This window comes from Prionailurus bengalensis, chromosome X, assembly GCF_016509475.1.
Source record: "Prionailurus bengalensis isolate Pbe53 chromosome X, Fcat_Pben_1.1_paternal_pri, whole genome shotgun sequence".
NCBI lineage: Eukaryota > Metazoa > Chordata > Mammalia > Carnivora > Felidae > Prionailurus > Prionailurus bengalensis.
In genome coordinates this window covers 13,523,873-13,540,411 of record NC_057361.1, presented here as the reverse complement: position 1 = coordinate 13,540,411, position 16,539 = coordinate 13,523,873, and the positions used below count along the sequence as shown (strand labels likewise).

Below are 16,539 nucleotides of genomic sequence, written 5' to 3'. Positions count from 1 at the left end.
AATTAAAGGTTTAAAAAATAAGGCCTAGAAAATCTGAAAAAGAATTAGAAGTGGGTGAAGGAAATAAGAAGAAAGGAGGCTTGATGAGATGAAAAACAGGACCTTCTTTGTGATAATAGTGACTAATCGGGTATCTAGGGGGTCCTAGGGAGACTCAGTGAAGTAGAACACATCAAACTTTTTCACCCCTTGGGACATGGCAAATCTCCAGCTAGGGTTTGAAATCAAATGTGGAATGTGTCTGATAAAACAAGATGTCAAGAATAAGGCACTTACATTCCTATAAAATTTATCAAACCAGTTCTTCCTGTTATACAGAAAGGCGAACACACATACACTCTTTCCCACCCTCTTCCTCCTCCTCCCTCTCTTCCCTCAAGCCCTTCTATTTCAGCCAGAGGAAGAGAATTTAGCCAATTTAGCAATGGCAAGAGGTCAACACACGCACAATATATTACCATTCAACATCCCGAACAACAGAAGATTTTCCTAGCCTAATGTTTACCCATAAACTAAGTAATTCCACTTTCTGCCCTAAAGATTATAAACAAGAAACTCCTGTTGCTGGAGGGCCTAAGGTGCTCCAGAACCAAGAGAAGCTGGGGTCCCCAACCTCCTACGAGGGCCTTCAGTGCCCAGACCTCCCCTCAACCACGCAAGAAGCAATTTTCCACATACACTGCAGCCTCTCACTCGCCCAAAGGAAGACACCAGCTTCTGGTTTCAGACTGGTAGGAATGACAAACCAGTAAAGAACACACCGATAACTCAAAAAAGGGGCATACGATATGAAGCAATTCACTGAAAAGGAAACACAAATGACTCATAAACATAAGATACTCCACTTCACTAATAAAGAGAAATGTTAATTACAAGTACAGTGAGATCTCATTTTTACCCATTTTTCACCAGACTGGCAAAGATGCATCAGATTTTTAGCACATTGTGTTAGCATGGGTATGGGAAAATAAACATTTTTGTATATTGGTGGTAAACGTGTGAATTGGTAGTCTCCAATTTGAAAATCTCTATAAAAAATAAAAATGTGTAGACATTTCACTCAATTATTCCATTTCTAAGAACTGGCCCTATGTATTGCAAACATGTATTGCAAGTCTGACTGCAAGTTCCAGATGTTGATCAGAAGGAGCTGATCGTGGCTCAGTCAGTTAAGCGTCCACCTTTGGCTCCAGTCATGATCTCATGGTTTGTGAGTTCAAGCACCACATCGTGCTCTGTGCTGACAGCTCGGAGCCTGGAGCCTGCTTCAGATTCTGTGTCTCCCTCTCTATCTGCTCCTACCCCACTCGTGCTCTGACTCTCTCTCTCTCAAGAATATAATTTTTTTTTAACTTAAAAAAAAAGGGGCGCCTGGGTGGCGCAGTCGGTTAAGCGTCCGACTTCAGCCAGGTCACGATCTCGCGGTCCGTGAGTTCGAGCCCCGCGTCGGGCTCTGGGCGGATGGCTCAGAGCCTGGAGCCTGTTTCCGATTCTGTGTCTCCCTCTCTCTCTGCCCCTCCCCTGCTCATGCTCTGTCTCTCTCTGTCCCAAAAATAAATAAACGTTGAAAAAAAAAATTAAAAAAAAAAATAATAATAAGGAGCTGATCCATAAATGATTTATGGAAGACGCACACTATACAATACTATGCATTTAAACAAACCAAAAAGGAGTACTTTATGTACTGCTATAGAATGCTACTAAAGCTCATCGCTAAGTAAAACATGCAAGTGCATAACAGATGTATACTGTATGCTACCATACATGTAAGAAGGTGCAACTCCATGTTTTGTACCTGTTATATATAATTACATAAGAACACCTATATTCACTTGCATATGCATAAAATCATCCTAGAATGATACAAAAGAAATTTGTCATATTCGCTGCCTCTGGGATAGGGAACTGGATGGCCAGTGGAGGGGACGGGAGGGACACTTTTCACTCTACACCCTTTTGTATCTTTTTAATTTTTGATATATTTTTGTTAACTTTTTTTTTTAACGTTTTCATTTTTTATTTTTGAGACAGAGAGAGACAGAGCATGAACGGGGGAGGGGCAGAGAGAGAGGGAGACACAGAATCCGAAGCAGGCTCCAGGCTCTGAGCCATCAGCCCAGAGCCGACACGGGGCTCAAACTCACAGACCGCGAGATTGTGACCTGAGCTGAAGTCGGACGCTTAACCGACTGAGCCACCCAGGCGCCCCTATTTTTTTTTAACTTTTAATTGCCCTGAAGAACAAGGGTATTTGAAAGCTCACAACCCACGATCCAAAACAAAACCAAAACCAGTGTGGTGTTTGCCGTATAACCTGCAACAAGCAAGTAGCACCGTAGCATGCTTTCGCCGCAGCCCAGGGAAGAGGGCATCGTCGGTGGCTGCTCAGCTCTAGCCACTTGGGAGAACAGCCGCGTGGCTCTCTTCAGTGGTTCGTCAGCCCACTGATTTGACCGCAAGATGTGGAGAAGAAAAAACGGCAAGAACTAAACGTGGAGTGGAGTGGCATTATGCTGAAGTACGCACAGGGGCACTTTGCAGGGGACAGAGTCACAGCTCTCAGATAAGGGGAGAGGGGGAAGATTCCAAATTAAGGAAGGAAAAAAAATGGCCCAGGCTCCACTAAAACAAAGCAAAACAACATAAAAACCAACCCCCCACCAGGCCAAATGACCCTGAAAGAGCCCCCCACGGCCCGACCTGTCACGTAGGCCACTTCCCTGGGACAAGCACTAGGTAAGAAAACAAGAGTGGCTGAGACAGTACTGCATGAGGCCCACTTGCTGACCTGCTTCTTTCTTCTCACACTCAGAGCACCGACGTGCTCGTGACTTGCCTCTACGCCACCTCATTCAATCCCATCCCAATCTTGCAGCCACAGCCTCTACTCCTTGTCACCCCCACCCCCAGCGTCCTAGTCCCAACCATCCATAAAATACCCTTGACACCACAGAAAGTCCTCCCACTGCAGGGACAGTCTCCCAGAAAGTCTAGCTCTGCCTGTTCTCATCCAAACTCCTACAGTGAACAACTCACTCGCAGTGGCTACCAATTGTCTTCTGACTCCTGCCAACACTGCTCCAACAGAGCCTCGGGGTGTTCATTTCTTTCAGCATCCTTTACACACTTCTTTTCCACTTACAACCATTCCGAATAGACGCGAGGAGCAGAGAGAATCTGCTTCTGGACATAAGTACCTACAATTAAGTCCATAGCAGGATGGGGAGGGCATGGCAAGAAACTGAAATTGAGCGAGAATGGGGGGGGGGGGGTAAAGGAGACAACTAAGTTCAATAAACGTTTTTCAACTCACAGACTTTTAGATTAAAACGATGGCTGCTTAGCAAGGTCTGACAATGTCTGCCTACTCATTAGAAAACTTCCACCACAAATAAAGCCAAAACCTCTAAGTGAAATGGCAGGGTGATAAAGTTCCCTAAATTCTATCACTATTTTGTCTTTGAAGTAATAAAGACAAGTGAGCTTTGAGAATTTACCCCAGAAGACTGTTACATTCACCCCTTCAAAAAGAGAATAAAATATTACAGCATGCATATTTAGGTGCAAAAAGTGAATATGTTTTGATTTAAAATAAAAGATAAAATTTTTTCTAGTGAGATCTGCCTGGAAGTATATTTGATCTACCAAACCTGTATTCCCAAAGTCAGGTAAAAATATATTGCATATATTTAATATTTTTATATATATTTAATATATATTAATATATATTAATTGATTATTTATATATTAATTAATTAATATATATTATATTATATATTAATTATAATAATAATTAATTAATAATTAATATATATAATATATAATATATTTGATATATAATATTTATTTATATATTTAATATTTACATATATACTAAATATATGCAATATATACACATACAAATATACATATACATGAATACCTATATTTATTTATGTGTGCCTAAAATATTCCTGGAATGACACAAAAGAAAAGCTGCCTCTGGAATGTGAAACCAACAAAGACTGAAGGCCCATCCCTCTGGCTGAGCTTCACAGATAAAGGAGATGAGTAATGAGCTATTTTTTAAGAATGAAAAAATGGAAACTTCACATGTACAAGAAATATTAGAAAATTCTCAAACTTAATGTTATCAATGGAAAAAAAAAAGTATACATGAATGAAGGCAAAAGAGAAAACAAAGAAGGCAAAAGACAAGACAAAGAGTAAGGTTCCCACACAAAGGACACTGGCTATTAGGGAAACAACAGTAGCTCCCTTGTGGCCAGGGTGTGGAGGGAGAGAAGTGAACTACTGTGGCTGAAAAGGTAACAAGTAGGTGTGAACAGCAGGGCCCTGAGGGCCATGTTCGGAAGTAGGTGGTATGCAGAGAGCAGTGGGCAGGTCTCAACCAAGGGAGTAGGGTGATCAGATATGTATTTTTAAGACTATTTTTATATGCAGTAAGCATAATGGATTTGAAGAGGCAAGAGTGGAAGCAAGGAAAAAGAGTTACAGGCTGACAGAACAGATTCAGTGACAGAGGAGGACGGCCTGAACCAAGGAGGTGCAGGGAAATGGACAGGTAAGAGAGGCATTTAGAAAGTGAAATGGCCAGGACCTGGTAACTAAGTGGGTAGGAGGGCAAGAGATGAGTCAAAGACAGCGACCAGCATTCTGGCCTGTGCTGACAGATGGATGGAGACAGGAACGGAAGGGTGAAAGCTGGTTCTGTGGGAAAGACAGTGGGACATCTGAGTGAAGACATCTGGCAGATGGAGATATGTGGTCATAAGCTTCCATACGGCTAAAGAGGAACAGAGTAAGAAGCGCACCCAGGCATCACCAACATGTGAGGTGCTGGTGGAAGAAGAAGAATGGAAAAAGAAGATTAGTAAGAGGTAGTCACAGAAGCAGGAAGAAAACCAGGAGAAGATGGCATCATGGACACCAAACGATGAGAGCATATCAAGACAGTGGTTAATGTCAAAAGCTGCCAAGGGGTCAATGGAGCAAGAACTTAACCCAAAGCAGTTTCTGGCAACCATGGCAAAAACAGACGCAGTGGAGTACAGTGGGAGCAAACGGGGCAATTCTAAATCCTACACCAGCAAATTACAAATGACTACAGTCTAGCTGCTTAGGAAACTTTGTGAAAAGTAAACCACAAAATGACCTATAAACACATAATAGATGAATCAGGAAAGAAGACTTAGTATTTCTTTACAAATCACTGTCAACCCTCCACAGATATAGAATAAGCTCAGTCTGAAATTTCAAGGGGAAAAACAACTCACCCTGAACAAAAAAAAAAAAAAAAAAAAAAAAAACCGAATTCATAAAGTACTAAGCAAAAAAACTATTCATTCCAATATTTGGGTGCTGAATTTGGCATAAGCATCTCTAAAATGCCAAGCTCATGAGCTGCAACAGCACTGGCCCAGAATCCCTAAAAACCTCCCCCAGTACCCATAGGCCGCCTCCCATCCTATCATGAGGAAGGATTCGAATACAAGGCGACAGAGGAAGCTAGAAGAAAGCAAGGTTGCCATCAGCACATTAACATGGCAATGTGAGGGGAATGAGTTATCCCAGTCTCAGCTGGCACCAGGCCCAATCCATATTAATCCCCTACCACCAAAACCCTTCTCTTCAGATCCCCTCATCAACAAGACTAATTCAGGTTGGCAATTTTCTTTCTGGGACGTAGAGTCTAGCCAAACTAAGTTGACAGCCATGAGGAAGAAACCTAGGAACAAAAGCAACAAAAACACATCAGCCATGAAAACCACAAACTGTGCTGTCTGGAGGAAGGCCCCTTGTTCTCATCTTAAACAGAAGGCAATGCTTCAAACAGGAGGGGGTGGGGCAGGGGCGGGGCTTCCACTGATGCCAAACAAACATTAAGAGAGTCAGACTGTCGCAGATTATTACAATGGACTGTTAAATCCATTCCAAGTCATTCATGTTATAGAAAAGAGAAGGAACTTACCCGAAGTCACACAGAGTTTGGCCAGTCCTGCACAAGAACCCATCTGGTTTCTTCCAGACGATACCTTAAGTCCTTCTAATGGCCAACTACTGGCAAATACTGATGTTCAGCCCTGGCTCTCCCCAAAGCTCCAGAGCCATTATCTCCTACCATCTCTCTGACACCTCCTCTTGACTCTCTCAAAAGCTCAAATTCCAGCATCTAACACTGAGCTCATGATCTTTCCCCAGAACTCTCAAGGCCAGTTTTTCATCCAGGGCTTCTTAGCTTACCAGATGATATTACTATCCATCTGGTTCCTGAGCCAGACTAAGAAATCACGTCCTGTGTTTGAACTCCAACCTTATCACTTCCTAACTGTGACTTTGGGCAGATTACGTAAGGTCTTTAAATCTCAGGTTTTAGCATCGGAAACATGGGATGACATAGCAGACACCCAGGACTCCAGGCTGGCGTCATCCATACCAGTGAAGGAGAAGCAGCTCATGGATGTCAACTTAGGAGAGCTGCCAAGCTGGATACTGATGCAGGATTTCACCCCCTGAAGGCACTGCTGGAGCGTTTCAAGAGATTACTACCAGTGTTACAAGTATGTCAATGTGAAGAAAGGGGCCATCGCCGGGATTCCTATGGTGCTGGCAGCTTATGTGCTTTTCAACTACTGTCACTGTTACAAGGAACTCCAACATGAGCAGCTAGGCAAGTACCACTGAAGAGGGCCCAGTGTCGAGGCACATTCTGCATTCCTGACCATGGCCTTTGCCTGGTACCCTTGACTCCTTTCATACTCTAATTGAGAATTAAAGAGGACTGGTACATGGGGAAAAAATGGGATAACAGGAATCACCTCATAAGGCAGCTGTGAGCACTGAAGGGGATGTGGATAAAATGCTAAGCACTAGCAAAGAATGTTGTACACGCAGTTCCCTCTATATTCTTGCCTACTCCCCCATTCTCATCCCCTGACCTGGTTAACACCTACAAATCCTTCCCATTTCAACTCAAATGTGGCTTCCCACTAAAAGCCTTCCTTGATTGCCCCCTACCTGCTAAGGGTAGGACATAAATGCACCCCCACGCTGTTTTTCAGCCTCAAAGCAGTGTAATTTCCATTCACAACACATATTATAATGACTTATTTACTTTGCAATGGTTTGATTATTGGCCACCTCCTCCAACTGCCTAGAAGCTCTATGAGGGCAGGGACTGGGACTGTTCCACCTCCATAGGTATATAGTAAACATCAGTTGAACGAAGAAGCATGTCTATTAGCAGGAAACGTGGACCCAGAGATTAGAAGTCACAGGACACCAATCCAAATAAGAACACATGGCATCCCCCCTGCCAGGCGACTAGGTAGAAAGGAACTCGTGATCCCTATCTGACCACTGCAAAGGCCATGATTTCCTGCTTGTGTGAGCATCATTCTAACAGTTCAGGATTAGGACTCCACAGCACTAGGATAAACTCCACACAGACATGCACAGCACATCCTGTAGAACCTTTTAGATGAATCCCAGTCCCTCCAATGCCTTTCTTATTGTAAACCATCATTCCGCAGCAGATGTGATTCTTATATTTAACGACACATATTGTTGTACCACAGGACCTCTAAACACAACCAACTACTGCATCTGGGGCTCTGCTAAAGAAACAGCTCTTTGTTCCAGCTTGGAGGTGAAAGTGAGGTCTTCTGGACATAGGAGAGAATGGCATGTTAGCCCTCCAACATAGTACCAGTAAGCGATTTTCAAGGATAGTTCTTACTACACCCAATGCTTATTTATGTAGCAAGTTCGGAACATAGCCTCCCTATAGTATGGAACTCTAATGTAAAGTATTTTAAGCGTAGATTTTGACACTGGGTCAAGGCCTGGTTTCAAATTCTGGTTCTTCCACTTACTGGCTATGAATAAAACTTTAGACCCATTACCTAACCTCTCTCAGGCACAGTTAACTCACCCACACTAATAGATATAACAGTACCTAGATCTTATAGTTGTAGGAAGCATTAAATATAAATACACAGCATATGGCTAAATTATTATCCTTAGGAAAGTTCTTTGTACAAAGACTACCACCTTAGAAGATAAAGTTTTGTCCATAACACAGTTCTAGGCCTAACAGAGTACCCATTCCCAGAGGTTATTCAGTGAACACCATGATCTTCCTTCGAAGGTCCTTAGTAATCCTTCTTCCTAAGTTGAACACTGACAAACCACCCAAAAGTAAACCCAGTTTTTTCGTAATTCCTCTCATGCAGACACATACACCAACATGCACACACCCTTTTTTTGAGAAAAGGACCTACCCAGCACAGGACTCAGAGATACTGCACAAGATAACAGTTGCAGATACAAAAAAACAAATGAGTTCTTTATCCAAAAGAAAACACTGGAGAAAGGGAAGCTGAAATTTTCTAAGCCAGGAGAAACTGAGACATCACTTGTGTTTCTGTCAGAATACTGCTATCTATTACATATAAGAAACAGTAGTTGCTGCCACACATAAAATAACTGTTCTCCAAAAGGCATGGACTAGGCACTGAGAGAGAATGCCTAAGAACTACCCCTGCCTTCCAAAAGCCTGCAATGTAATTGGAGGCACAAAACAAAGGGCAACAGCTAAGTATGCACCAAATGAATAATAATAAAGAATAAGGCAAAAATAAGAAAGGCTGTTTTGGGGGGAAAAAATGCACTCCTGAGGGAGGTGCCTAAAGACTAAGTAGATACAGGTGGAAGGGCATTTTGACATACAAAAGACCAAGAACCAGCTTGGATTCGTCTAGAGACACCGAGAAAGTGTAGAAACACACATTACAAAAAAGATCTAGGAAAACAGGGGTGCCTGGCTGGCCCGGTCAGTAAAGCAGGTGACTCTTGATCTTGGAGTCGTGAGCTCAAGCCCCACGTTGGGGGTAGAGCTTACTTTAAAAAAAAAAGACTAACGAAAATATACAAGCAACAAAACAAGAAGTCCAATATTTGCCCAAGGGGGCAGTTTTATATCTTCCTTGTAGAAAAAAAAAAGGCAGCCCATCAAAAAGCCATGTCCCCAAAGTCTGCCACTGGCACAACCCCACATCACTTACCCGAATAAGGGAAGCCTGATGGCGAGGGGGTTTGGTTCCTGGGGCCCCCGATGAGGGTCCTTCAGGCTGGACAAGGGGCTGTCTAGCTTCATAAGGAGCTGAAAAAGCAGGAGGAAAAGTCAGCACAGCACAAAAAGATTCCACCCAAAAATTATGATGTCACACTCAAACTGAGACTGTCTGTTCTTCAGGGAAGAATCAGCAAAGGAATTAGAGTTTATGTACATAGGGCCACCTTGTACAAACAAACCTGGGTGCAATCGAAAGCCATTTAACTGATTCATGAAAAGATTTGCATCATGTTGAGATTAGGAATAAATCTGAAGGGTGTAATGGTAAGAGCATAAATTGGAATAGAAAGCAACAACAATAGTCAGAGAAGTGCCATATTACAAATGCTCAAATTCTAAGTATCTGGTAAATTCTATATATACCTGCTGGTTTAAAAGTCTTGCATTCATCACCCATCTTCCAAAGAAACAAGAAAATAAGTATGCATTTTGAACACTAAGAATCAATGTTACTATTTATTTTTCAAAAATAAATGGCACAGTCTTCTTTTCCTTATTGGAAAGGATGTAAAATCAAGTAGAGAAAAATACAAAAAGGAATAAATGTATTTTATATTTATTATTTTATCTTTCAATAACCAAACTAAAAATAATTTTGGTGACTTTAAGAAAAGTTTTTAAGCCACAAAAACAAAAGCCTTTTTTCACTTTATTTCCCAAATATTTTATAATGACTTTGCCAATATGGTAGGAAAACAGTTAAACATAACCAGGTAGTATTCAGCTCCAACAGAAAAGAGAACTCATCACCCAAGATGAAGCCATTTTTGATTAACATTTCTGGTTGACAATTTGAGTTTTTGGAAGAATATCAAGAAGTAAAATGCTCGCTTCCTCTAGCTTCCTTATAAATAAGGTCCGGTAGAGGGTGCGGGGCAGCCTGTCACAGCACCACCCAGGGCAGACTCTGATCACCTGAAAATAAAGGAGGTGTAAGAACAGTACATCAGGAACAGCAAACCACTCTTGGGCTCACATCTGCTTTTTATATTTCCTCCAAGGGACTGGAACACAACATTATAACACAGTTAAAATACATTAAAACATCAAAAGTCATTACCTGGCAAAGTATTAAGTAGATTTTCAGACCCTGCTAAGAATAAATAAAAATATAAAAAAACTGCAAAAGACACAAACCCAGGAATACATAATCCAAATGTTAAAAAAGAAGTCTCAGCCGGTAGGCAGGTGTCCTTCGAAGAAGGATTTTTAAGATCACTCCATTTTGACAGAACACTGAATATAACTATTAATACCAGAAGGTTTGAACACAGTAAACTGCACCATGGTTGGGGTACTAGCAGTCATGAGCCTCCCCTGGGCAGCTGACCCTCCGTGCCTCTGGCTCCCCTCAGAGGAAGGGAGCTTCTACTACACAGGAGGAGCACATATGCGAGGAGGCCACCTGGCCCATGGCTCCAGCCCCTCACCTACAAGGGCCTTCCCTTGGAAGAGATGGACATATCTCATCAGTAAGGCTTGAACAAAGACTCAGCCACATGGGGCATCATTTTTGGAAAGGCCTGGCCTCAACGGCAGATCTTCTCTTCCTACTCCTATGGGAAGACTAGGATGGCCGTGCCTGCCCGTGACTGGAGAGGTGAGTGTACGAAGCCCATGTGGTCACAAATCTAAAACATGTGCTTCGATCAGCTCTGTCAGTATCAGAACTGATCATCAGACCATCATCAGTCTGACTCTGGTCCCATCCTCAGGTGGATCTCAACTCAGAAAGAGTTACTTACTGCCTCTACTCTCCTTCCTCCCCAATAAAACCTGGCAAATGCAACTCAATGCAAAAGAAATAATTCTCAGATCCCCTTACAAGAGGTTTCATAAGGAACTAGAAGTTATCATCTTTCTCCAAAGGGAAGAACGCTAAAGATTTCATCACTCTGAGATTCAGTGTCAAACCAGAACGGGGATCACTAGCAAATGCACAGTAAAGACTCTACATCTGCCATCAACCCAATGAATGATATCCAGAAGGTGAATTTCAAGAACACTTAAGGGCGTCAAAAACCAAACAGGTACCAGATCCTAAAAATACAAAGAAAATACTAGGCAACAGTTGAGCACCTACAATGTGCCAGGACCCGTGTTAGGCACAGAGGTTTATATAACATTCCTCATTTGATCCACAGGGCAAACCTCTGAGGCAAACGTTCTTCCACTTTACTGATAAGAAAAACCGAAACTCATTAAAGCGAAATACCCATAGTCACACAGGCTAGAAATGCAGGCCCACCAAGTCTACCTTTAGACCCAGGAGACTGACATCACAGCCCATGCTCTTCAGAGAGTACATTCCTAGAATCGATACATCAGAATAAGATGTGTAAGAAAAAGCAGAACGGATATCTTGATACAGAGATAAGACATTAGGTATCAGAAGAAACAGGTAAGATTTGCAGTAGTTGCCTCTGGAGATCAGAAATAAGCTGAGTGGGAAGGAGAAAAGTTGTTTTCACTACAGGCATTTAAATATTTTTTAACTATATGGTTGTATTACTGTGATTTCAACGGTTTTTAAATATGGGTAGCAGTATCTGCCTCCAAGGGTTGTGCTAAGAAGAAAATAACACGCATCAAGATCTCTGCACGATGCCTGGCACACAAGTCTCACCCACGGGACATGAGCTACAGCTACATCCAGCAGAGGTTAGAATAGCAGGAGCCAGGAGAGAAGTTGAAGAGGGGCTCTGAATCAGACTGGTCTGGAGACACTCAGTCTGATTTAAAACACACTCACAAACATTCCCCACTAGCCAGGAATCATGGCAGAATCTTAGACAGGGAAATGACCCCAGAAAAATGTATTCCTAGAAAATTATTCCACCGGCAAAACTCCTTTCTGAAAAGGCATAAATTAAGAATAATTCTAGAATGCTGAGCACCAGAGTCACTGCGATTTAACAGGTTTTAGATATGCCACTGTGTAGATCAAAAGGAAAACAGAGTACAGAAACAGGAAAGGGAATCCTGGGTTTGTCAGATGGGTTGATGACATGGTGAAGACAACAGAGAGTTAAAAAAAACAGATGGAAAAGAGCATGAAGGCCTTAAGAAAAACTGAGTTCTGAAAACATGGGAAGAAAGAGAATGAAGACATGTGGGATTCTCTTACTTCCTGACCTGAGGATATAGGACAGAAAAGGAAGCAAACAGGCCAAGAAAATCCTCTGGGGGAGAATCTACAGACATTATACAAATAGGAGTGAACAAGCTGTGAAGTGAATATTACCAATTAGAAGCAAAAATCACAAGATTGAACCAAGTTGCAGATAGAAAAACTCTCCCTTCCTTTGACTTAGACAGATGGAGAAGTCTAAATGGTAGTACCTGTAAATGTTTTATTTCTGAATGACCTTGTTCACAACTACAGGGACCTAACAGACTCCTAATCGATGGCTAGAGCCAAAAAACTCAAACTCTTTGAGAAACAGGCAACTGACTGTTCACTCAGACTCCTCTCTATGGGTGTGCTGTGCAAAGAAGAACCCTCTGAAATGGTAGCTCGTCAAGTTTAAGGTTCATGATATAGGAGAAAAAACCAGCAAGGGGTAACTTAGAAAACAATGTTCCAAGAATAAAAGAGTGACCACAAGGAAATGTCTTCATATCTGATATAATGTCTACAGTTAAAAAAACACTGAAGAAAAGGAAACCACTGAGAGTACCAAATGCTGGCAAGGAACACTGAACTCTCATACATCGCCAGTGGGTATATACAGCCACTCCGTAAAACTCTTTGGCAGTTTCTTACACCCCTTCCCTAAGGTACAGAAATTCTACTCCTAGCTTCCAGGGAAATGACGATATATATCACAAAAAGATTCACAAACAAATGTTCGTTGGATCCTTACTCATGACAGCCAAACACTGGAAACAAACCAAATGTCCATCAACAGGAGAATGGATCATCAAATTGTGGTACATTCACACAATGAAACACAACTGAGTAATAAAAAGAAGCAAACTACTGAGACACACAACAATAAGGATGAACCTCAACCACAATGCCAAGGGAAAGCCAGCAGACACATAAGAGGAGTTGTTCAATATGATTCCATTTATATTAAGTTCTAAAAGAGGCAAAACTAATCTAAGGTGATAAAAATCAAAACAGTCCTCACTTTGGAGGCCAGGGAGTGACTGGAAAGGGGCATCTGTAGGGTGATTGAAATGTATGTTTGTTTGTTTGTTTGTTTGTTTAGAGAAAGTGCACACAGAAGTCAGGGAGAGGGTCGGAGGGAGACAGAAAATCTTAAGCAGCCTCCACACTCAGCACAGGACCCAATGTGGGGCTCAGTCCCAAGACTCTGGGATCATGACCTGAGCCAAAATCAAGAATCGGGACGCTCAACTGACTGAGCCACCCAGGCGCCCCGGAAATGTTCTATTCTTGATCAAAGTGGTGGCTACATGGATGCATCCATTTGTCAAAACTCAACTTGGGAGATTTTTAAATATGTGCATTTTATCATTTAGAAAAAATAAGTAAGAATGAAGGCATGGACAACCTTGACATAGGCTGCTAAGAGTCAAGGAAGACGGAGAGAAGCAGGTTGTTTCCTTGCCAATGAGGGGAATGGAAGCCCAACTGGAATGAGGAAAGAATGGGGCAAGAAGTAGAGACAGTGAATACAGACAAGTTTTTACAGGAATAGCCAAATAGATATATATAGATAGATAGATAGATATAGATTATAGATATAGATATAGCGAAGAACCTGGTAATAGGCTGACTCAGTAGAACAAAAAATGACTCACGTGTGAATTAAAAACCAAAAAACAGGCACCACGCTGGGCATAAAACTCCAATGTCCAAGCCCAAATAACATTAAGAATCAAAAAAAGAGCTCTGCTTCTAAAACTAGGGAAATCAGGCAGGAGAGGCTAAAAGCAAAGTGAAGAATTCTCAACCCTATTTTGTTTCAGACTCCAATGGGACATTCGAGTTTAAGGAGAGTGATTTTTTGTTACTATCCCTTAACAGCATCATCTTGCATTTGCATAGGACTTAATTTCCAATCAGACTTCGTGTTTCCGCTAATCCTCACAACACCCCAATAGAATAGTGTTACCCCATTTTAAAAGAGGAGAAGAAATCACGGTTCAGAGCAGTTCAGTGTCTTGCCCAAGGTCACATAGCTAGTCACATAAACCCACACCTTCTGATTCCCATCAAAAAATTTTTTCATTATGCCACACCGGCTCCTCTCTACAATATTATAGCCTCTCTATAGCCTAGCACACATTTTTATCTGTGTCCCTCTAGAACTCACCACTATTTTCAACGCAGCAAAACCCTGCAGAAACTGGGTCATTTTCAAACACAGCCCACAAAATACAAGAGGAGGGTGATGAATAACTGATTCTAGAATACCTTTAATTGGTCCTATCTTAAAGTACGAGCCAGAGCCCCAGGAGGACAAGGCACTGCCGTGAGTGCACGCAGCCTTAAGCACTGCAGGCTAGGCAGCCAACTCGGAACAACTAACGTACCTTACCGCTAATGCGGCCAGCACGGCGTTAAGTGTGAGCAAGCAGGCGACCCCACAACTGGGCACGCCACATGCTCTCAGCAAAATGCTTCCCCTACCATTTCCCTTATTCTTCTCAAACACAAGAGCGAGATATTTTCATTTATGTGATCTGTCTTTAAAGGTTGAATCAACTCTTTTGCTTTTGCAGAGTTATATTTTTAAGTAGTTTCAGAAAAGCCGTTGTTATATAAACATGTTTGGAATGTCTACTGAAAGGAACAATTCCAAGACAATATAAACCTTCGACATGCGATGTTCCCAGGTAATGAAATCTATATACGAAGGATTAAATCATCTAAATCAATTACAAGTCGAAACTGGTTTGTTTCGGATAGGACACAAGGCACCACTAGGATACATTTCATTTTATTTTTTTAAAAAGCCTTGCTTGAGAGTACAAAATTAAATTGAGCCATGTTTCCAAAGACAGAGGTAATTAAGTCAGGAGATTCAGCAGCTGGTGGTGTTGCTGCCTGAGAGATTAAGGAGTCTCTAGGACACTGCCTGGGACAGCTGGACAAGATCGCCTCTTACCTGGATGCATCTGCTCCGTGTTGCTCCGCAGTTTGCCGTAGGCATGGCTCAAGGGCACCCTCTGGTAATGAGGCGGGGAAGAAGGAGGGGAGGCGAGGGGTGACATCGTGGGAGACTGTGCTTCCTGCTTCAAAGGAACCAGAGCAGAGTTCAGAGGCAGTCACTTGAGAAGCCTGGTGCTTTGAACGGCAGTTACGAAGTATAATGCAACTCTACCGCCGGTGAGACGGCTGATTTCACAAATGGGAGGAAATGTTTTCTCAAAAACACGGCTTGGTTAAAACGCAGTGTCTGAGGATTCAAGTCTCCCAGAGAACAAAGTCTCGCCAGCACTCAGTTGCCTAAATTACTAAAACTAGCATGAAATGCTTTCCGTTATTCCACTAGTATTTTCCTTTGGAAAATGGAAGACAATGATCACATGAAATAGCATTCACACTCCCCAAATGTGATCTCTTCGTGGATAAATTCAATTTTCATGTGTTTATAATAAAGGCTCCTATTTCCTGGATTTACACTTACCAAGTCTTCCAGCAAATGTGGGTATTAAAAATACACACTTAAAATGCTTAATGCTAAATGTTGCTGGGGCTTACTGTACCAGAGTAAAATGCCAGCTTTTTCTTTTTCACACTAGGGGATAATGAAACAATGCATCATGGGCAAACCACTCCTAAACAGGAGGATGGAGGCTTAATAAGCTACAGTTCAAATCTCAGTTAAAATGTGAATTTTATGTAAGAGTCTAGCAAAGCAAACAACCTTACTCTGCTACTGGGTTTCCTCCTTTTCAATGCTACCAATAAACTGGTAACTTTGGAGTACCCAAGTAACAAGGAAACAGTACTTTTAATCAACATGCAGACTATATAGGTACTCTTAGTCTAAAAAAAAGGCAATCTGAGTTACTGATCAAATACCCTTCTTCAAGAAAAAGAAAAGAATATTTGAAGTGTGACCTCACACCAACAGATGGGATGGGCAGAGTACAAACCTACCCTCAGGTGAAAGGATGTGTCCTCAATCACGCAGCCAGGGATGGGCCTAGAAAGTCCCCAGAGTATCAACCATCTTGGGACAGCAGACCCTCATTCCTCTCCAAATGCTGGTAGGAAAACATGCCAGAGTACTGACTGAAGCTTCCTATACCCCTTTACATATATATCCCTAAAGAACTCATTTAAAATGTATCAGAATTATGACATCAACATTACACTGAGTTATTTAACAAGACATGCTATACCTCACTTGGCTATAAATATAAAACTTCTGCAGCAACACCTCATATATCCAGCATTATCATGGTGAGCCATATAGTTT

The 16,539-nt window shown here is 41.9% G+C and overlaps 1 protein-coding gene and 1 pseudogene across 7 annotated transcripts in view; one reads left to right on the top strand and one right to left on the bottom strand.

Annotated features, from left to right (window-relative positions):
• Positions 1–16,539, bottom strand: part of REPS2 (RALBP1 associated Eps domain containing 2) — a 221,226-nt gene that overhangs the window by 133,319 nt on the left and 71,368 nt on the right. For 5 of the 7 annotated variants that reach the window (XM_043570309.1, XM_043570303.1, XM_043570305.1 and 2 more), the window contains exons 4-5: positions 15,220–15,346; positions 9,066–9,163 (exon numbers count right to left, since the gene is read on the bottom strand). In XM_043570309.1, coding sequence (XP_043426244.1) covers positions 9,066–9,163; positions 15,220–15,346 — 225 coding nt within the window. The remainder of the gene's footprint in view (positions 1–9,065; positions 9,164–15,219; positions 15,347–16,539) is intronic. The other 2 variants (XM_043570304.1, XM_043570307.1) reach the window with 1 other exon arrangement.
• On the top strand, positions 5,851–7,123 carry LOC122477376 (annotated as a pseudogene).